Source organism: Eurypyga helias, unplaced genomic scaffold (assembly GCF_000690775.1).
Source record: "Eurypyga helias isolate BGI_N326 unplaced genomic scaffold, ASM69077v1 scaffold11477, whole genome shotgun sequence".
NCBI classification, from domain to species: Eukaryota; Metazoa; Chordata; class Aves; order Eurypygiformes; family Eurypygidae; genus Eurypyga; species Eurypyga helias.
In genome coordinates, this window is record NW_010262316.1 from 1 (window position 1) to 18,159 (window position 18,159).

The 18,159-nt window shown below is 36.7% G+C and overlaps 1 protein-coding gene across 1 annotated transcript in view; it reads left to right on the forward strand.

Annotated features, from left to right (window-relative positions):
- Positions 1 to 2,967: 2,967 nt before the first annotated feature.
- Positions 2,968 to 18,159, forward strand: part of LOC104512628 — a gene marked incomplete at its 3' end in the record, with an annotated part of 31,814 nt that continues 16,622 nt past the window's right edge. Inside the window, exons 1-5 of the mRNA XM_010155681.1 lie at positions 2,968 to 3,013; positions 3,437 to 3,502; positions 5,390 to 5,527; positions 7,706 to 7,930; positions 8,586 to 10,025. Coding sequence (XP_010153983.1) covers positions 2,968 to 3,013; positions 3,437 to 3,502; positions 5,390 to 5,527; positions 7,706 to 7,930; positions 8,586 to 10,025 — 1,915 coding nt within the window. The remainder of the gene's footprint in view (positions 3,014 to 3,436; positions 3,503 to 5,389; positions 5,528 to 7,705; positions 7,931 to 8,585; positions 10,026 to 18,159) is intronic.

Here is an 18,159-nt window from a genome sequence, read left to right on the forward strand (position 1 = left end):
TCAAGGGCGGTGGGAGGGGAGAAGCAGCCCCCTCCCCTCCGCGGGGGTTGGATGAGGCTCCGTGGGAAGCCTCGCCCCGCCTTTCTGCCTCAACCCCCGCCGCCTTCCGCCGCCCGTTTCCCGCCTGAGTGGCGAGTCGGGTGCACGTGTCCTTGCTGCCCGTGCCCTTCAGGGCAGCCTCCTCCTGCCCAGGTCTCCCGGGAGCTTCTAGGGGGAGAAAGCGTGGCCCTAGCACGAAGACCAAGCTGTGGCAGAGTTTACCTGCCCTGCCTTAAGCCGTTGAAATCCACCGCTTTTCAGGCCGGTGGAAGTGACCTGAAAACCAGCCTTAATACAATTGAAACCATCCTCTTTTAGTCCTGTAAAACTTAAAAAGTTTCTTTTCCCAGTCTAACTCTAGCAAACTGTTGCTGATGTTCAGTCATAATAATAGATAACAGACAACAGCTGTTCCACGTAGAAGAGATGTAGTTCTTAAAGGTGGTTGACCATCTAAGGAAGGACCTGTTCTTCAGACACCTTTCTGTCATTTTTTTTACTTAAGCTTGCGTGGAAAGAATGAGCCCTTGTGTAAGAACTCAGCTCGTACCTGCAGTGCTGAAGTTTACTGTGTGCCCTTTCGCATTAACTTAGGCAGACTGTAAATTGCAGCCTTTTTTCTCAGTAGTTTTGTTTGTGTTGCCTGGGGCTGTGGAGAAATGGACAGTTGATACAGTATTTTAAAGAACCCAATGGTATGGGAACAGCTAGTTTGCTGCCTCATTTATTATAGTAGTATAAATTGAGTTTTGCACTGCAGCCTTGGAATTTTTGGGAAAGTCATGTAAATCCATGCGAGCCATGATGTCTGTGTGGCCTACCTTGCAGGCTTTACTAGTGCAAATTTACCTAATATAGACAAAACCTTAGACTGGATTGAGGATTTTACTGCTTAATTCTTTCAACCTCTAGAGAATTTGCTTCACTGTAGATTGGTTGAAATGTCGTCTGTGAATTTGGGTGACTCGTGTGTGGAAATCGTTTCAGTGTTTGTATGTTCATTAGAATCTCTTTTAATGAGGTTGCTGAGATACATAGTAATTTGTTGTAGCCATATGAGATCTAAGTTGTTACTGCTCTTTGAAACTTTACTGTTGTATTACACATTAGGTTTAATTAAAATGTGTGTATGTGTGGTCTTTATGCTTGGACTATATACTACTGTAATTGCATACAATCATTTCTGTCCCAAATGAAGCCCACTTCTCTGTCATTTTATGTAATATAATGCCATATGTTCTTTTTGTGCCACTTAAGATTCTGTAATGCTTTGTCTGGCCCAATTATTTGTCTCCTTTCTTAAGTATTTGCAGTATTTTTTTGTCTCCTTTCCTAGGAAGGTTTCTGAGGCCTTAGATCTTGTGGCCTTTAGTTGACCATATTCTATTTCTACTTTATCCTTTTTGAGGTATTGTGATCAGAACTGAATCTAATATTCCAGCTGAGTATTGTGGTGATACAGCTGTTGATACTGTGGAATGCTTTTGTGTCTTCTACTCCTGTTCTCTGTAATTTCTGTTATTTTTTAGTAATTATGGTCAATGCAAACTGAGACATTTTCACTGAGGTTTCTTTTTCTTAGTCTAGAAATTAGATCAGTATGGTATATAAAAATGATACAGGTAATGCACACTGACAAGACCTACCTTGATTTCACTTACTACTAACAGTGAATTCACAGAAGTCATGTTGGAGTTCTCCTTGACACTCTACAAGTATTGGCCAAATTAAAGGGAGTGTTCTTACCTTGGAAAAATGTATAGCTTTTCTCTAGACTTTTTATAGATTAATTGATCCTAGTATGAAACCAGGAGACTGTGTGTTCTTTTCAACATGGTCAAAAAGTAGATAACAACATGCTATTTTTCTAAAGACAGACAGTCAAAACAGGCCAATAATATGTTTTGTTTATCCTGTGATAGAGGGCTAGAGCATCTCTCCTATAGGGACAGCCTGAGAGAGTTGGACTCGTTCAGCCTGGAGAAGAGGAGGCTCCGGGGAGACCTTATTGCAGCCTTCCAGTACCTGAAGGGGCGTACAAGGAAGCTGGGGGGGGACTTTTTACAAGGGCCTGTAGTGACAGGACAAGGGGGAATGGGTTTAAATTGAAAGTGAGGAGGTTTAGATTGGTTATCAGGAAGAAGTGCTTCCTGGAGAGGGTGGTGAGGCACTGGAACAGGTTGCCCTGAGAAGCTGTGGATGCCCCATCCCTGGCTGTCTTCAAGGCCAGGCTGGATGAGGCTTTGAGCAACCTGGTCTAGTGGAAGGTGTCCCTGCCCATGGCAGGGGAGTTGGAACTAGATGGTCTTTAAGGCCCTTTCCAACTCAAACTGTTCTGTGATTCCCAAAGTCACTTCCTGCATCTCCAACTTTTTTTTTTAATTACAGTGGATTATTGAGTTAAGTTTACTTTGATTTACTTGTTCCGTGTTGAGAGATAATTAAACCTTACATGTCCCAAATTCTGACCCTTTTACCAATGGATACAGTGGTTGTAATGTCCCAGTTCTGTGGTGTCAAAGTTGATATCAGAGCGCAGGTTTTTGTTTAGCTGGCTACCTTTTTCTCTCTTTTAAAACAACAAACAATACATGTTATTTGTGAATCTGCAAGTGTATGCAATAACATTTTAAAATATTTAATTACTTTTAAAATGTATTTCATTATTACTTAGTGGAAATTACAAGTTTATTTTGAAGATTTACACAGTACTAGGATTTTTTTTGGTGAGGGGAGGTGTGTGTGTAATTTACTTTGTTTTTCCTGATAACAGATTCCTGATTCCTCTTTTTGTAATGGGGAGAGTATATGGCTATGTTCAAATAACTGTATAAGATTCTTGGTTTGTGGCTGAAACAATTTTGCATTTTCAAAGGGAATGGTGAATTGTGGGTTTTTTTTCCTTACTGAACTTCAGTTGAAAGGTAGATGGCCGTAAGGATTAGACCAGAAAAGAAAGCCGAGAAGTATATAGGTATGGAATAGAAATGTCGATCCTGAGTTGCTGGAATAGATTGTAATTGAATTGTCTGTGGTTAAGACTGTTGACAGGTGAAGCAGAAATATGAATAGAAATGCCATGGGTAAAAATTTGTGGAACTGTAGAAAGTTGGGTTGGGACTGTGAGGGCAGCCTTCCAAAGGAGGTGCTGAAGGAGGACGTGGGAAGCATGGCAGCTCTTGGAAATTTTCATCTTTCCTAATGAATAGAGTATTAAATGTTAAAATTCTATTATTGTGCTTAGAATTTCTTACCTAGGTAAATAAACAGTAACTGCACTTCTGGAATACTAGAGATGCATAAATTTTTTTTTAACTTTGTGTAAAAACTACCCTTTGAATTATAATATCAAGTGTTTAGAAATTGTGCAAGCTAATATTACTGTTTCTGCTTATAGATTTTGAAGATGATGATGTGTACGGTCAATCAGTAGAAGATGATTACTGCATTTCTCCTTCAACAGGTTAGTTCAAATAGCTACATACAAACACAGTCCATTGATTCCTACTCTGATATTTATTTCTGATAAAAAACAACATTTAAAAAGCTAGTGACGTTTTTGAGAAGTGCCTAGAGGCCATAATCCTGTTAAAGTCAGTTAGGTAGTATTAGTAGGCATAGTTGTGCTTTTGGGAGTCACATTAAGCAATTGGGCACATCTTCAGTTGTCTATTATCTTGGATGGTAAGAATGTACCATACACTAGATTTTTACACTATCAAGTAATGTGTGAAACATTTGGTATCTCTCAGTATTGTTAGTAGGATCTAGCTGGGCTTAACAGCTGTGATTCTGCATCTGGTAGCTCATGTCTTTAATGCAACTTCGAGTAAATGTGGGTTAGGGAGTCTTTATTGTAGAATGCAGCAGTGGTCCTTACTGGCTTATGTTCTCATGCAAGATCATGAGGACCTAATAAGCTTTTGTAATGTTGCAAAGTAGGTATAAAAATAGTGTTTCTGTGTGCTTAGGTAAGACATAACTGGAGTGGCTCATCTGGGCTGGATTCACCCTGACTAGAACCATTAGGTTGTGTTCTCCAGTCAAATCTCTGGCAAGATGATCAGTTCAGGGTTTCCCCAAATTTGGTGGCAGTGTTTCTACAGCTGGGAAAGCCCTGAAAATAGCATGGCTGATGTTGATGTGAAGCTGTGCTACTGCAGGTAACTAGGCTGGATCTAAATCCTCTGCAACTGTGATGTAGTCTGTGACCTCTGCCGCAGGTGCTTGAGTTAATTAGGTCTTTAAAAATCTCTTTCTTTGTCATCCTGTTGGTTCTACAATCTAGGTGTGTATTTTTATTATTTATAGTCACATTCACTGATTTAAATTCACATTGTCTTGCATTCAGTTTTTAAGTTTAATTGCTGGAATTTTTCAGACCTTTTCTAAGAATTAAGGTAGTCTTGTATTTTGTGATGAAAATGTGCAACGTGTTAACTTTGCAATCAAGTGTAAACTGCTACATTGCAAAACTAGTTCTTGTTTGTGCACAGTAATTTTCCTAAGAATTCCTTTTACGTAAGCTTCATTTCTAAGCTAATCTGATCTTGACTGTATAGCAATCTTTTAATTGTTACATCACTTATGGTGGTTGAATGTGAAATGGTATGCATTTGGGAAACAGTTGCTAAGGCTATACTACTAAACTTCTGGATATGTATATGTTTCCAGTATGTATTTCAGAGCTGGGGAGAATATTACGTAACAGAAGGAAATTTGTTTACATTGTACTTTGTACATTCCTGAGAGCGCATAATGACCGGGGCTCATGATCCTCAAGAAGTTTAATTTATATATGCCTTAATGTGTTGCTAAATCAGAGTGGAATTACGCACGTCAAAGTTTTTTGTGAATAGACACTTTAACTCATGGGCTGTATTTCTAATGGAATTCCAAGATGAAAAAAATATGTTCAACTCCATTACATTGTTATCAGTAGTTTGACAGTGCCATACTGTAAAAGCAATGTTATATTCATGCTAATTTTTTTTAACTTGTAACTGACGTAAAAAAAAAAAAACCATTGTGGAGTAAGGTGCTGAAGACATTAGGCCAGAAATGTTAACTCAATACAGAAAATACCTTTTCAAACCTGGATTATATATTTTTGTTGGAATACTGAACTTTGCAGAATTATTGCATTATGTGGATACTAGGGTATTGTCCAGCCAGTGGTTTCTTCGGGTTGTAGTCATTATAATGTCCCTTGCCCTCCCTTCCTCTCTGCCCCTGAAACCACTGCAACTGGGCAGTGTACTGACTTTTTTCCTTTTAGATATGTTTTGTTTTTCAGTGAGGAAAAAAGCTTTTGACTTTTTTTTAATGCTTTGTTTTTTACCTAATGCAGCAGCTCAATTTATCTACTCCAGAAGAGACAAACCAGCAACATTTGCTGAGCCATTAGAAGAAGAATATGGCTATGAAGACACAGATGATACTGCTGATTATTTTACATCCAGTCATCAGTTGACTGAAGTTGATAGAGGTAATTACTGAAAATAAATAATTCTCAGAACAATCTCTTTTATGAATGAAGAACTTGCTAAAATAGTCTCAATGTTTGTTACTTGACTGACACCTCACAACTTTGTGATCTTGTAGAACAACACGCTTCATGAGCATAGCTTCAGTGATGATTCTTCAAGATTGTAACTCTCTTTTGTATACTACTTGTAACTTGGTTGCATACATTGAAATGTTTTTAGTTTCTTATTAGAAATAATGAGATTTAATACAAAATTCAGACAGAACAGCTGCACTGGCTCAGGCCAAGCATCTTTGTAGTCAAAGGTCTTGACTCTGCAAATGGATGCTTAAGGAAGAGTATTAGAAACAGAGTATTTGTAGAATGATCTTCTGCATGCATTGCATTCCAAAATATGGCAATTAGTAGTATTTGAGAGGTTTTCAAAGTCACTTATTTCTTTGAAACAGTAGCCAGTACATTTAGATACCTGTATCCTCTACAGTCTTTTCTTACCCTGTTTTGAATTCATTTGGTTTCCATTCAGTCCTGAGTTCCACGTTACAAGCTGAGTTCTGAGCTGAGTAGTTAGGGAAAAAATACTTACTTTTGTGTTTTAAACTTTCTGTCTGGTAGCTTAATTACATACTTTTTGAAAAAGATTCACAAGTCTCTTTCCTAAGTATTAATAAGCAGCAAGTAAAGTGTGTTGGTGAATGGATAGACATAAAATGCATGAATGAAATTTGGGATTTAAAACAAGTTGCAGAAAATTCAGAATAAAAACAATCCAGATTCCCTGTCATGAAAAAAGAAGCTATGCTAATGCTTAGATGTATGGGTAAATAGGATTAGTTGGGGTGTAATATACATGTTTTCATAGCAGGAAATAACGCTGTAGAGGGCAGTTTGAATGAATCAGCCAGTATGTGGCTACGGGTGGTCTAGACAGTACAGTACCCTGGCTTTTCAGAATGCTTTTGACAGAGTCAAATCACTTAAAAATCGATATTGGCACAAGAAGGAAAGTAATATTCTGGACTAAAAAAAAGATAGGAAAGAAATGTAGAAATAATACTTTCTGCTGCAAAAACAGCAGTGGTCCCACAAGACCTGTGAAGTTTGGTATAATGTGCAGTGTTGGACATGAATACAAAATTATTGTTTGCAGTCAGTCTGGCTGCAAAGAGTTTGGCAAGATTGTCCTTGTTGAATGTTGGATAAAAAGATGGCCAACCAGTACATTGTGCGGTGTTCTGCCAGTACTTAATTTGCAGAACAAATGTGTGGGGAAAATTGACTTGCTTTTTGGATTATGGGTTGAGGGTGCTGATTTAAGTAACCTTGAGGAAGTTGGATTTCTTTGGTCCTGATTTCGCTTAGCAAAGTTCTTTAAACCTCACTGTCTTTGAGAAGGTGTTCAAATAAAGAATCTGTAGTTGTCTTCCTGTTGGTCAGTTCCTGTTTTCTCAAGTCTGACCTGATGGAAACTGATATTCAGGAAGATTTTCTTCTTTTCTCTTGTGTTTGTATGTGTGACCAGCATACTAATTCCAGTGAGTGGCAGCCTAGCGGATTTTCAGTCTCTTTGTGTGGCAACTTAAGAAACTTATCTTAGTCAAGGCTTAGACTAATTGCAGAAATACACTCCAAAGAAAATTAATTTTATCAGCCAAAATATGTATTGCAGTTTTAGGAAAGGTTTAGATTGCAGGTGGTTTCAAACCTGGCATGTTGAACCAGAATTTTCAGTTGTGAAGGCCTGAGGGTGTTTTACATTGGGTGTTAATTACAGCATCTGTAAACACTTAAAATGTGCTGTTCAATGGAATTTCACGTTGACTTAACTACTTTGCATAATTTTAAGGTGATTATTTGTATTCTTCTCTGCAGTGAAGATAGTTACTTTTGCCACATTAAACTATTTCAATATTCAGAATGTTTAGGCTAATAAATAGCAGTAGATGATGTGTTCCTTATAGCAATATCTGAAATTAGTCAGATATTCTGAAGGGTTTGGGGGCAAAGTTTATCATGACAATAAGTGAGATTGAAATTGATTTCTAAAGGCTTTATCTCTTACTGTGTTATTTTTCTCCTGATTTTGTTAATCAGATGTGTGGTGCTAGTGGTTAGGCCACTTAGGACTCCTCTTTTTTTTTTTTGTGCAGCTTATAACATTAATACGTCTTTTTTTAGCTCGTCTTAATTCATGCCTTGATCAAATGAGAGAAGTTTTGGCAGAGTCTGTACCAGAGCAAACAATGGTGCAAGCAGTACTGGATAGTAAATTTGATGTACAGAAGGCTTTGGATGTTGTGCTTTCACAAGGCAGTAAGCAAAATGTGAAGACCAAGAATGAGGATGCTGTGATTGTAGGAAAGATGACAAAAGGTATACTTCTATTTAAGTGTTTACACTCAAGTTGATTCAGTTCCATGTACAGTCTAATTTTGGCTTTACAAGCTGTGAAGGTGCTTGTTATTGCCCTAGTCATTTATTAGAAAATTAAAAAAGACACAACTTACTTTTCTATTTGTGTTCTAAAAACATTTAAAGGAAACAGTATCTTTTCTTGAGCTAAACGTCAAAATAAAACCTTCGTGTCAGCTGAAATTCAAACTGCAACCATCTACAGTTCCCAGTAAACTTCTGATTTCTAATATATGACTTAACTGAATGAATACATATTCTAAAAGCTGGACAACATCTGTAAATTTTATGCGTTTCCATTATTTGTTTGGTGAACTGACATCTCCCTACCCAATACCTCCCTTTTTTTGGTAGTGTCTATACAGTAACTTTCTTAGTTTGATGTATACTTGAATCTTCATAATCTTTACTGGCATTCTTTGCTGATTCTTCAAGTTCCTTAGTTGTTTCAGTAGATAACTGTAATTTGATTGTAGAACATGGCATATCTTTGGATAACACTTAGTAATTAAATGCCTTTTCATCTTTCTTCTTTTTTTTTGTTGCTGCTGTCAACTTTAAAACAATGCGATACTTCGTTGTCACTGCACTTCCATCTGAAAATTATTGGCTATTGTAAGGTAAGGAGACTTACTTTGTTGTCCAGAAATGTGTATTGATACAGACAGCTTCTCTTGTGCAGTAGAAAATGTTGCTGACAACACCAAATATCCTGGGTTTGGAACCCCCAAAAGTGGTTCAGCTTGTTACTCTTTGATTACAAATGACAAAATGCTCCCTAATGCTGAAAAATCCAATATACCTTTATCTGAAAGGAAAGGATTGAAATCCTCTTCACTTGTTCTGTCATCTTCTTTCAGTGATGATTTGTGTAAAGAATCATATTGTGAACCTGTGAGTAAACAGGCAGAGAATCAACTACCAGGAGGTACTAATGCAGTAAGTTCAGTTCCTGACAGTGAAGATGTTTACTTTAGCATAGGAAGTAACCCCTCTGGAAATTCTTCCTTTAAGAACTTGGAAGGCAAGGAAACACAGGACTTGAAATCCTTGCTGATGCAGAATGCAGATTCTCTGAGTCCTGAAGAAAGCATTCCTTTTATTTCCTCAAATACTTCTGATTGTAATAGTAATTCAGATTTTTACAGGCCTCCATGTTTAACAAGTGCTTTAGGAAAACTGGCTCTTGATAACGAAGTCAGTCATACTGTAAACAGAAAGAGTGAACTTGAAAATTTTTCTTCGCTTGTGCAAAGTAGAAAACAAGAAAGCCCCTCTTCAGACATGGCTGCTTTGCCAGTGTTAAGGTCTGGAAGTACATCATTGGCTGACTTGCTTCAGGAGCACCAGGAAAGCAGTGCTAGCCACTGTTATTCTTTGGCTGATCTTTATACCCAGTCAACAGCAAGTCTCACTGATAGGAAATTGGGAACGTCACCATTGTCACAGCTAGTAAGTAAACACCAAACTTCAGGTGGGATGCCAGAGCTAACAGGATCTCTATCTTCTCTAGCCCTCTCTAAAGTTTCTCCACTAAAGGAGGTTGAGAATTTATCACTCTCGGATTTAATAGCAGAGACTATTGAAATAGATAAAACTCAGCAAAGGACAGACTTCCCCATGCTCAGTGTAACTGAATCGAGGCCCTCTGAAAGGACCAACATTGATTTAAGTGTCCCTGTAAAAAATGCAGATGTACCTGCAGAACAAAATGTGGTAGGACAGTGCAGTATCTTAAGCCCTGAAACGAAGCTTTTAAAAGAAAACCAAGGAAAATGTTCTGGTTTTGTAAAAACAAATAAAAAATTCAAAAGAGGGCTTACTCCTAGGAGGCAGGATTTGTCCCTTTCGTGGATGAAGGCTCTGTGTGCAAGACCTTCAGCTTTTGCTTTAACCTTGTGTCTCCGTTATCCTCCAAAAGGTTATAAGCGGCGGACGGTTGGTGTACATAAAGCTTTCCTGTACAGTAGACAAGTACAAGATGTAAAACCCAAGGAAACTGGGCCTTTGATAGCCATAACACCGTTTGACTTCAAATCAGCATCTCCTGATGATATTGTGAAAGCTCACCAAAAAAAAGCTTTTACAAGAAACTGAAAAACAAAACCAAAACAAACACCAGTGTTTATATCTTGGTATATTAAAAAAAAAAAATTATGTAGGACCTATTTATAATCCAGAATTGATTAAAAAAATTTTTTGATATATTGCAGGTCTCACTGGTAAACAATTTCTATGTGAACTTTTAACCTGTTGCACTGAGTATCTTTATTTTTGCCTAATTTTCACTGACAATTCAACATTTTTAACTTTTTCAAAGTCTTGAACTTTAGATGTTGCATGTACAGAATTCTATAAACACCATTAGACTTCTTGAAACATCTCTCTGGGTGTTGAAGATACAGTTCATTGGGAAGAACACTGAATTATTATTTTGTAAAGTAATTCAGTTTTGCTACATGGTGTATAGTGTGGGGAGTGGGAACCTCTGTTTTTATTACAACTGTTTTATTAAATGTTCGTAATCGGTATTTCCAGTCATTGTTCTCTTCCATCTTTGTACTGATAACAGTGTTACAACAGAAATACCATTAGTTTTTAAAAGCCTTGCTAACCTCAGGTTTTGGCAGTTTGAGTTGTGGTAGGACATACGTAGTTTTTGATAGGACCAAATTTGTCAGGGAGCAAGCAATTACAATTGTGTGCGCACCACCCCCCTTCCATTCCACTGTCAAAATGCGACGTTTGGATTTTTAAAACAGCTGGTTTTTAGGAATATACACGTTCCATGTATTTCATGGGACGTTTCGCTAGGATTCTGTGGTTTATTCTGAAGTCTTTCAGAAAAGTATAGGAATAACAGTTCTTTCAACTTCAGCATGAGTCTTGACTCAACAGAAAAAACCTCAGGCAAAGCAAAGTGCTGTTTGTTTTTTGAAGAAAGCTTCCTTTAGTAATGGAAATATATTCTCTTCTGCTGTTTGCACCCGTTGCTGTTACTCTGAATACTTAGGTGGAAGATCAGAAACAGGGCATTCTGGACTTATTTTTTTAGCTGATAATTACCAGATTCCAGTGCCCTTGTTAGTCAAATTAGTAACTTTCTCTTTACTACACATTGCTACTTTTAATATATTTCCTGTGTCAGTATTTTATATCCTGATCAGCAATAAGTGCAATAAGGGTATTGCTGGAACTGGAAAAATAAGTTTGTTCATATACTGCCATATACTTATTCGTACTGAACTTGTCTCTGTTCCACACGAGTTGCCACAGTTTTCATCTGGTTTTATTCTAATTTTTGTTAAGCATGTTACATCAAAAAGGGGACAAAAATTTTAGGTTTATTCCTGACTTCAGGTTGCATTACAGTTTTGTTTCTAAATAAAAATAAAGCATGTTTCAGTGCTCTCAGGTACAAATTTCATGTTCTGTATATTTTGCTTGTTTGTCTAGTTGATGCTGTTGTCATTTAGGACTATGGACAGTGTGACCTCTGACTTCTTGAATGATATTAGTGTTTCTTATCCTTACTAATAAAAGTTTTATATAATGACAGTGCTGCAGCGTTTATGTTCTCGTTGACATGCTAACCTAGCCATCTGTATCTGTACCTATTTTGAGTGCCTTAAAGCATTGAAGTGTAAATAATACAATCCAGTGTATGTACTATAGTCTGATAAGTTCATGAGCAGGAACGTAATTGATTTATTTCCTCAGAAGACTTCCTATAGAAATCTGGCTGATACTGATTGTATGCTGGCTGTTTTATTAATGAGTCTTAATAGCAATTCTGCTTTTTGAACAGTATGAAATACTTTTCAGTGATAAGTTTCCCTCTAGTTAGCCCAAATACTAACTTGATACTGCTTAAAAGTCTTAAGTCCAGTTTTCCCACTGTGGCAAAATGTTCTCTTTGGAGAGTTTGTTTTTTTTTTTCCCCCTGAAATTATGCTTATTCCTCTAGTGGAGAAATTCTAATTTTAAGAAGTAAAACATTAGTGCCCAGTTTGGTATTGTCATGCTGGTTTGCTTTCTTCCATTCCAGATACTCTTGAGACCATAATTAATGTGGATAGAGACTTCTAATATGTGTGTGTGCTTTAAATGTTCATTGGATACGTTCAGGTTCATTTTTTTCCCCTCTTAATTCTCTTCTCTTATTCTTGTTGAGCTTCTCTTTAGCTTTGGTATATTTTTTCATTCCCCTGGCTGCTCTTTTTGTCTAAAACTTACTAGCATTTTTAATAAGTTTAGAGCCTGAACTGGACATACACCTATATGTATGTCCTAGAGATTCCATTGAAAAGTATGTACAAGTAGTAGGTGGCAATGTGTAGTACTTGGAGCTCAGTTTGCCATAGGCTTCATGCCAATTTAAGTTCAAACAAGTAACTGAAGCCAAAGGGCATCAGTATTAGATGTTTATCGTGGATCTTACTGTGGTGAGATGCAGCGATACCTTTGTAAACAGGTTTGGATCTTGTTAGGTAGCTAGATTTTCATATATAAATACTTTTCCATTTGCATTTGTGTCAGTGGTGTTAGTGATCTCAGAGAAGCAATACATGCTGTTCAGAGTGTAAGGAGTAGGGGAGGGATTTTTTTTTCAGTTTGCAATCCTGGATTCTGAAGTGAGCCTTGAATTAGTACAGGCCTGCAGGCTGAACACTGCAGAGATGCCTAAGTAGTGGATAAACCTGAATTCCAATTAATTTTCAGCAGAGGTTATTTATTTCCATGCTTGGAAAATTTTACAGTTTTGTTTTTGTAAATGAAAGGTAATGTGTTACTATATTTGCTTTTTAAATGAAACAGGTATTTTAATAATTTCTTTAATCTTTAATTTCCTTCATGAGAACAGTGTTTGTCATTAGTGACAGGTTTAATTGTCCTAGAATACTGCATGATATTATGGTATATGGCTTTTTTTGTAGGAAAAGCCTGTGTTTGGCATTTGCACTGAAGTATTTCTGCATAATGAATGTTGAAATTCTTGTTAACTAAATCTATTTTATGCTTAACACAGTGAACGTATTTTATTGATGTATGTATAAAAGTTCTCCACCCTGATTTTGCAGGTCAGGTAGCGTATATCTTTGTCTAATATGGGTAACTGTGTTACTTGTTTTGGAATTCATATATTAACATTGCAGAGTACTTGTGTCCATGTTTCCATATAGACATAAGAAAATACTAAACTACACAGGCATACTACTTCGGGTATTCAGGCTGTATTCTGTTGAGATATTTTGTAAATCCATTTTGTACATTAAATCCATTTTGTACATAATTTTTAAGTGGCTGATGAATATTTTTAATATAATACTGGGTTGTGGAATTTGCTTTATGTACCTAAATAAAAGGCATATTTTTAAAGGACTGACTTAATTACAATTTGTTGTTAATGTACCTGTTAGAAATTGAGTTGTGATTGAATGTTCTCTAATGATTGTATCCACATGGAAATGTGCTCCAGTTCTTGTGCAGGTTTGCATGGACATACTTCTTTCATAGAATCACAGAAGGGTTTGGGTTGGAAGGGACCTTAAAGACCATCTATTTCCAACCCCCTTGTTATGGGCAGGGACACTTTCTACTAGACCAGGTTGCTCAAAGCCTCATCCAGCCTGGCCTCAAACATTTCCAGGGATGGGACATTCCCAGCTTCTCTGGGTAACCTGTTCCAGTGCCTCACCATCCCCTCTGGGAAGAATTTCTTCCTTGTACCTCATATAAATCTACCCTGTTTCAGTTTAAAACCATTACCCCATGTCCTGTCACTTCAGACCCCTGTAAAAAGTCTTTCCATGGAACATTTCCTTGGAGAAAGTAAGGCAAAAACTGGCATCAACTAGTCTGTCTTCAGATACCAATTTGAAGCTCCAGTTTGCTTTTGATTAGAAAGGGATTTGTAAAGTGTTTTTTTTACGTCATTTTGGTAGCATTTTTAAACCTTATTTGCATCTTAAAAAGATGATGAAATAAGAAAAAAGACAGATATCTGAAGTTAGTTCTCAAGCTCTTTGTTACAGTAGAAATTAGAGCTGCTGCAGTTGATTTCTTAAAATGAACATTCTTAACATGTCTCTAAATACCTGTTCTGTTTTTCTTTTTTAGGTTTCTTTTTTCTAGCTGATTTCAATCTGAACTTGTTTTGGAAAACAAGGGCAAATTGAAAATGAAAGTATGAGAATGGTAGGAAAAAAATAACCCCCAATGGGATATCAAAACTGATTGATGCTTTGTACTCTTTGGGATATGATTTAACATAGTTACATTTAGCAGTTTTTTAATATCATCAGAAACACTTTTGAGAAAAGGGTAGAATGTTAGAAACATAAGCATCGGATTAACCCTTCACGTATCTCGTTTTTACTTCTTATTTAGAAATAACTATATGAGTAATTTCTCATTGAATCGTTCAGACAATTCTCAGGATCTTAAGCTTCTGAGGCAGCAAGCTACTTGAATTTCAGGAACTGTCAGAACAATAATATTTCAGTCGTGAGTGAGGTAGTCTTTGCAATTTTGTGTTTTGCCCCATTTCCTCTAATCATGTCATTCAAATACATTTTTCAGTAATCAGCAGTTTCTGAAAATCTGCACTTATGCAAAAAGTTAAAGAGCAGCTACTACCTCCACTGCAAAAATGAAAAGCTATATGAAATATTTTTATGAAGACAGGATATAGGTTGTCTTTATGAAATTTATGCAATTTCTTACAGTACCCTTATACAATGACAATATTTTAGGGTTATACACACAATCATTCTGAGCTCTTACAAATCTGAAGTGCTCAGCTTTTCAACACTTTTAGTGGTTTGGTATTAAATGTTGATTAAGAATTGTCTTTCGGAGTTAAAAAAAAAGGCAAAAATTTCATCACATTGTAATTTGTGCAAAAAAAAAGAAAAAGAACTTCCTAAAGTGCAGAAAAGGGGAGGCTTCTCTGCTTTTTTGTTTCCTTGGAAATTGAGTTCAATTTTTATGGATAGCTTACATCCTTTTTTTAGTTTGTGTGAAGTGTAGGCAGCTGATTAAACTCTTAAGCGGATTTTGTGTTCAATTCACAATGTCCATCCAAACTGTTATATAGACGATGAGGAAATGCCATTAGTCCAAGTTGCCTATACTTCTGTGTATGCTAATGGAGAAACTTCTTTTGTGAAACTGGTGTGTTTACTCTGCGCTAGAGAACAACGTGATGAAACAAAAAACCAAAGCCTATGGTCATTTATTTATTTATTTCTTGAAGCAAGCTCTTTTGGTCTTCCCAAGTTGCTGTCGGAATGCGGTTCAATAGGAACAGGTCTCTATTTTAGTATTGCTGTACTATACAGCCAGTCGTTCCTTTATGCAGACTGTTGGAGTGTACATTTTTACCAAAAGTAAAAAAGCTAATTGCGGTTTGTGATTTTTTTTTTTTAGGTGATTTTTGAGGTGAGTGATTCTTATGAAATTGTTCATGGGTTTCTGGTGTCTGTGTCATTGTGGCATTGTTCTTTATCTGGTTTGTGGGCACGTTACATTGTGTACTTTAAAATGGCCCATTAAAAAAAAATTGTTGGTGACTTCTGACGTATTTCAGTGGTTTGTTGGCCAAATAATTGCTTTGGATACTTAGTGTTGGTAGGATTCCTGTAGAATATAACCCATTGTCTACAGCTTTCTGGTAATAAAATGACCAGAAGATGACTAGAACCAGTAAAATGGTTGTAGACTGTAGAGATGAAGAGGGTACGTTTTGAAAGAACTCACGAACAATTAGTTAGGAATTACAGGCTGCTGAAGACAGTGAAAATTGTCTTCCTCGTTTTATAATGAGCATATGGAGATTTTGGGGAAGAGGTGTATGTGAAGTATTTACTCATCATCGTGTTAGTGTGTGGAGATGATAGCTGCTGATGATATTATTTTAATATTTCAGTTGGCTAATTTGAGTATTTTTGTGCATAAAATCAAAGAATGGAATCTCAGTATAAATTTCTTTTTAACTGGTGACATATATATTCTTGACATACGTAGCATTTCTCCGGTGTCCTTCACTTGGTCTCAGCAGTGGGTATTAGTGATGTTCAGAGATTGCAGTTTGAAATGCACTGTTGTATTAAGTTTGCTTTCATTGTAGTCAAGAGAAGCAAAAATTCTTGTTTTGATGAAATTTAGCTGATACTTACGTGCTCTCTGAGAAACCTCTCTTAAAGTTCAAATTTTAAAGATATGTTTCTGTAAAAATGGTACCCCCCTTAGGCAAAAGGATCTGCATTCTGTGCATATTCTGCTTGCTTTTCCTGGCTAAACTACATTTTCATGTGCTTTTGCCTGTGTTACTATTGCAGAACAAATACAGATACTGGTGAGTGAGCCAGATTCTATTCCATTTCAGGCACCATTAACGGAATTGTTAACCACTTTGACGCTAAGATTTTTGGTTTTAGTGATATATGAGCAAGAAGGAGGTCAGATGTCAGTAAATGTGCAGTCCTTGCAGGAAATTAAAACTACTGTGAACTGAGCATGTTTAGCTTGCTGTTGGGGTAGCAAGGAATGTCATCTTTTTTTCTTCTTCTTTTAATTTAGCTATCTTTGTGTGGGCACTGGCTATTTTGTATGATGGTAATTTCTCAGGAACAGCACCAAGAACAGGGCCTTTATAGGGCTATATGTATAAATAATTAATAAGAAACAAGCTTCACAGTAAAGAGTCAGAATTGAACGTAAGGCACAGGAAGTTGAAAAGCCTTACTCACGGTATGCCAGATAAATCTAGGAATAGAGTGCAGGTCTCAAGCTCAAGTCTAGTTTTCCAAATACTGGATTGTACTGCTTTGTTTGCAGCTGTTAATAGAGATTCAGGTATTTCTTCACTGGCATTTATTTTTGAGTTAACAACTTTTATTAATACTGCATGTATTCAGGTTTTAAACGTGGCTATTAAGACAGTGTGGGTAGTTTCAAGAGTACAAGCCACAGGTAAAATTAGTAGGTGCTTAGCTTGCATTTTGTTGTTTATCTTTCATTCTTAGAGTTCTTTTTTTGCCTCTCCTGTGTAAATATCTTCCTTCATTTTTTGCTTTATGCCAGTAACAAATAAACAAAGATCCTGCAAGATTACTACGGTGTGACTTAATGTAATTAGCTTTTTCTTTTCACTGAGTTGAATGCAGCAGGCTTTGGTTTTTGGTTCACAATGATGGGCATTTCTCAGTCCACCGAAAAACACTTATTTTTCTTCTGTCTTTTTATGCTGCAGGTGGATACTGATAGCAGTTGCTTCCTAGTGCAACAGGTTATTGTGCTTTAACAGATAACATCACTTCTGCTTTGTGGTTGCTGGACAAGTGAAGTTGGGATTCTTAAATCAAAAAACCCCAAACAAAATCTGATAAATCAGATTTTATTTATAGGAAGAATTCCAAAGAAATCCTGGAGGAGCAAACGTTCTTGAGTTTAATGGTGATATGCAATATGTTTTCATGAGCTCAAAGTTCCTCATGTTTTACTTGCATTTATCATACTAAGCTCTAAAGCTATGGTTTTTGAACATTTGAAAATCCATTCTTTATGCCTGGGTGGCTCAAGAAATTTTTGTCCTCGATGTCAATTGGCTGTGCTCCCTTTTCAGTACCATGACAGTTCCCAAATGCCTGCTATAGTGATGTGAGCCCACTATACTCAGCGATACTCAGGTACAGCCTGTACACAATTCAGTCTGTGTCAAAGAGAATGTGTTCTTTACTGAGTGGAAATGTTTGAAATCTGACATGACTGATGGTATAGTTATATCTTAAATCATGGAAAATAATGAGAATTTAAGACTTCCGTGTTTTGTGTAAGAAAAATATATACACAGACTTCGAGAAGTTACTGAATCTTAACACTGAGGTACTGTGTGGGTTTTGGAAAGGAAGTGGCTTATTTCAGGGAAAAATGTGTCACCAGCAATGAAAAGCTTTTTAAAATCCTTTGAGATACCTTTTTGAGATTCTCCTCATACATACTGTACACCTACACTGGAAAAAGTGACACTCCAGGCTTTCTTCAGAGTTTTCTTTTGTGGTCCTTTAACACTGGTTTACCCTTTTTTTGGACAGAGTGCAAACCAGTATTAAGTTAATAATTTTCATTGTTGACTGTATCGTGTATGAAAGTCAGGTGTTTTGCTTGGAAGCTAAGAGAGCTTAGATAAAACTAAAAATGATTGTGTCCTTTTTAGA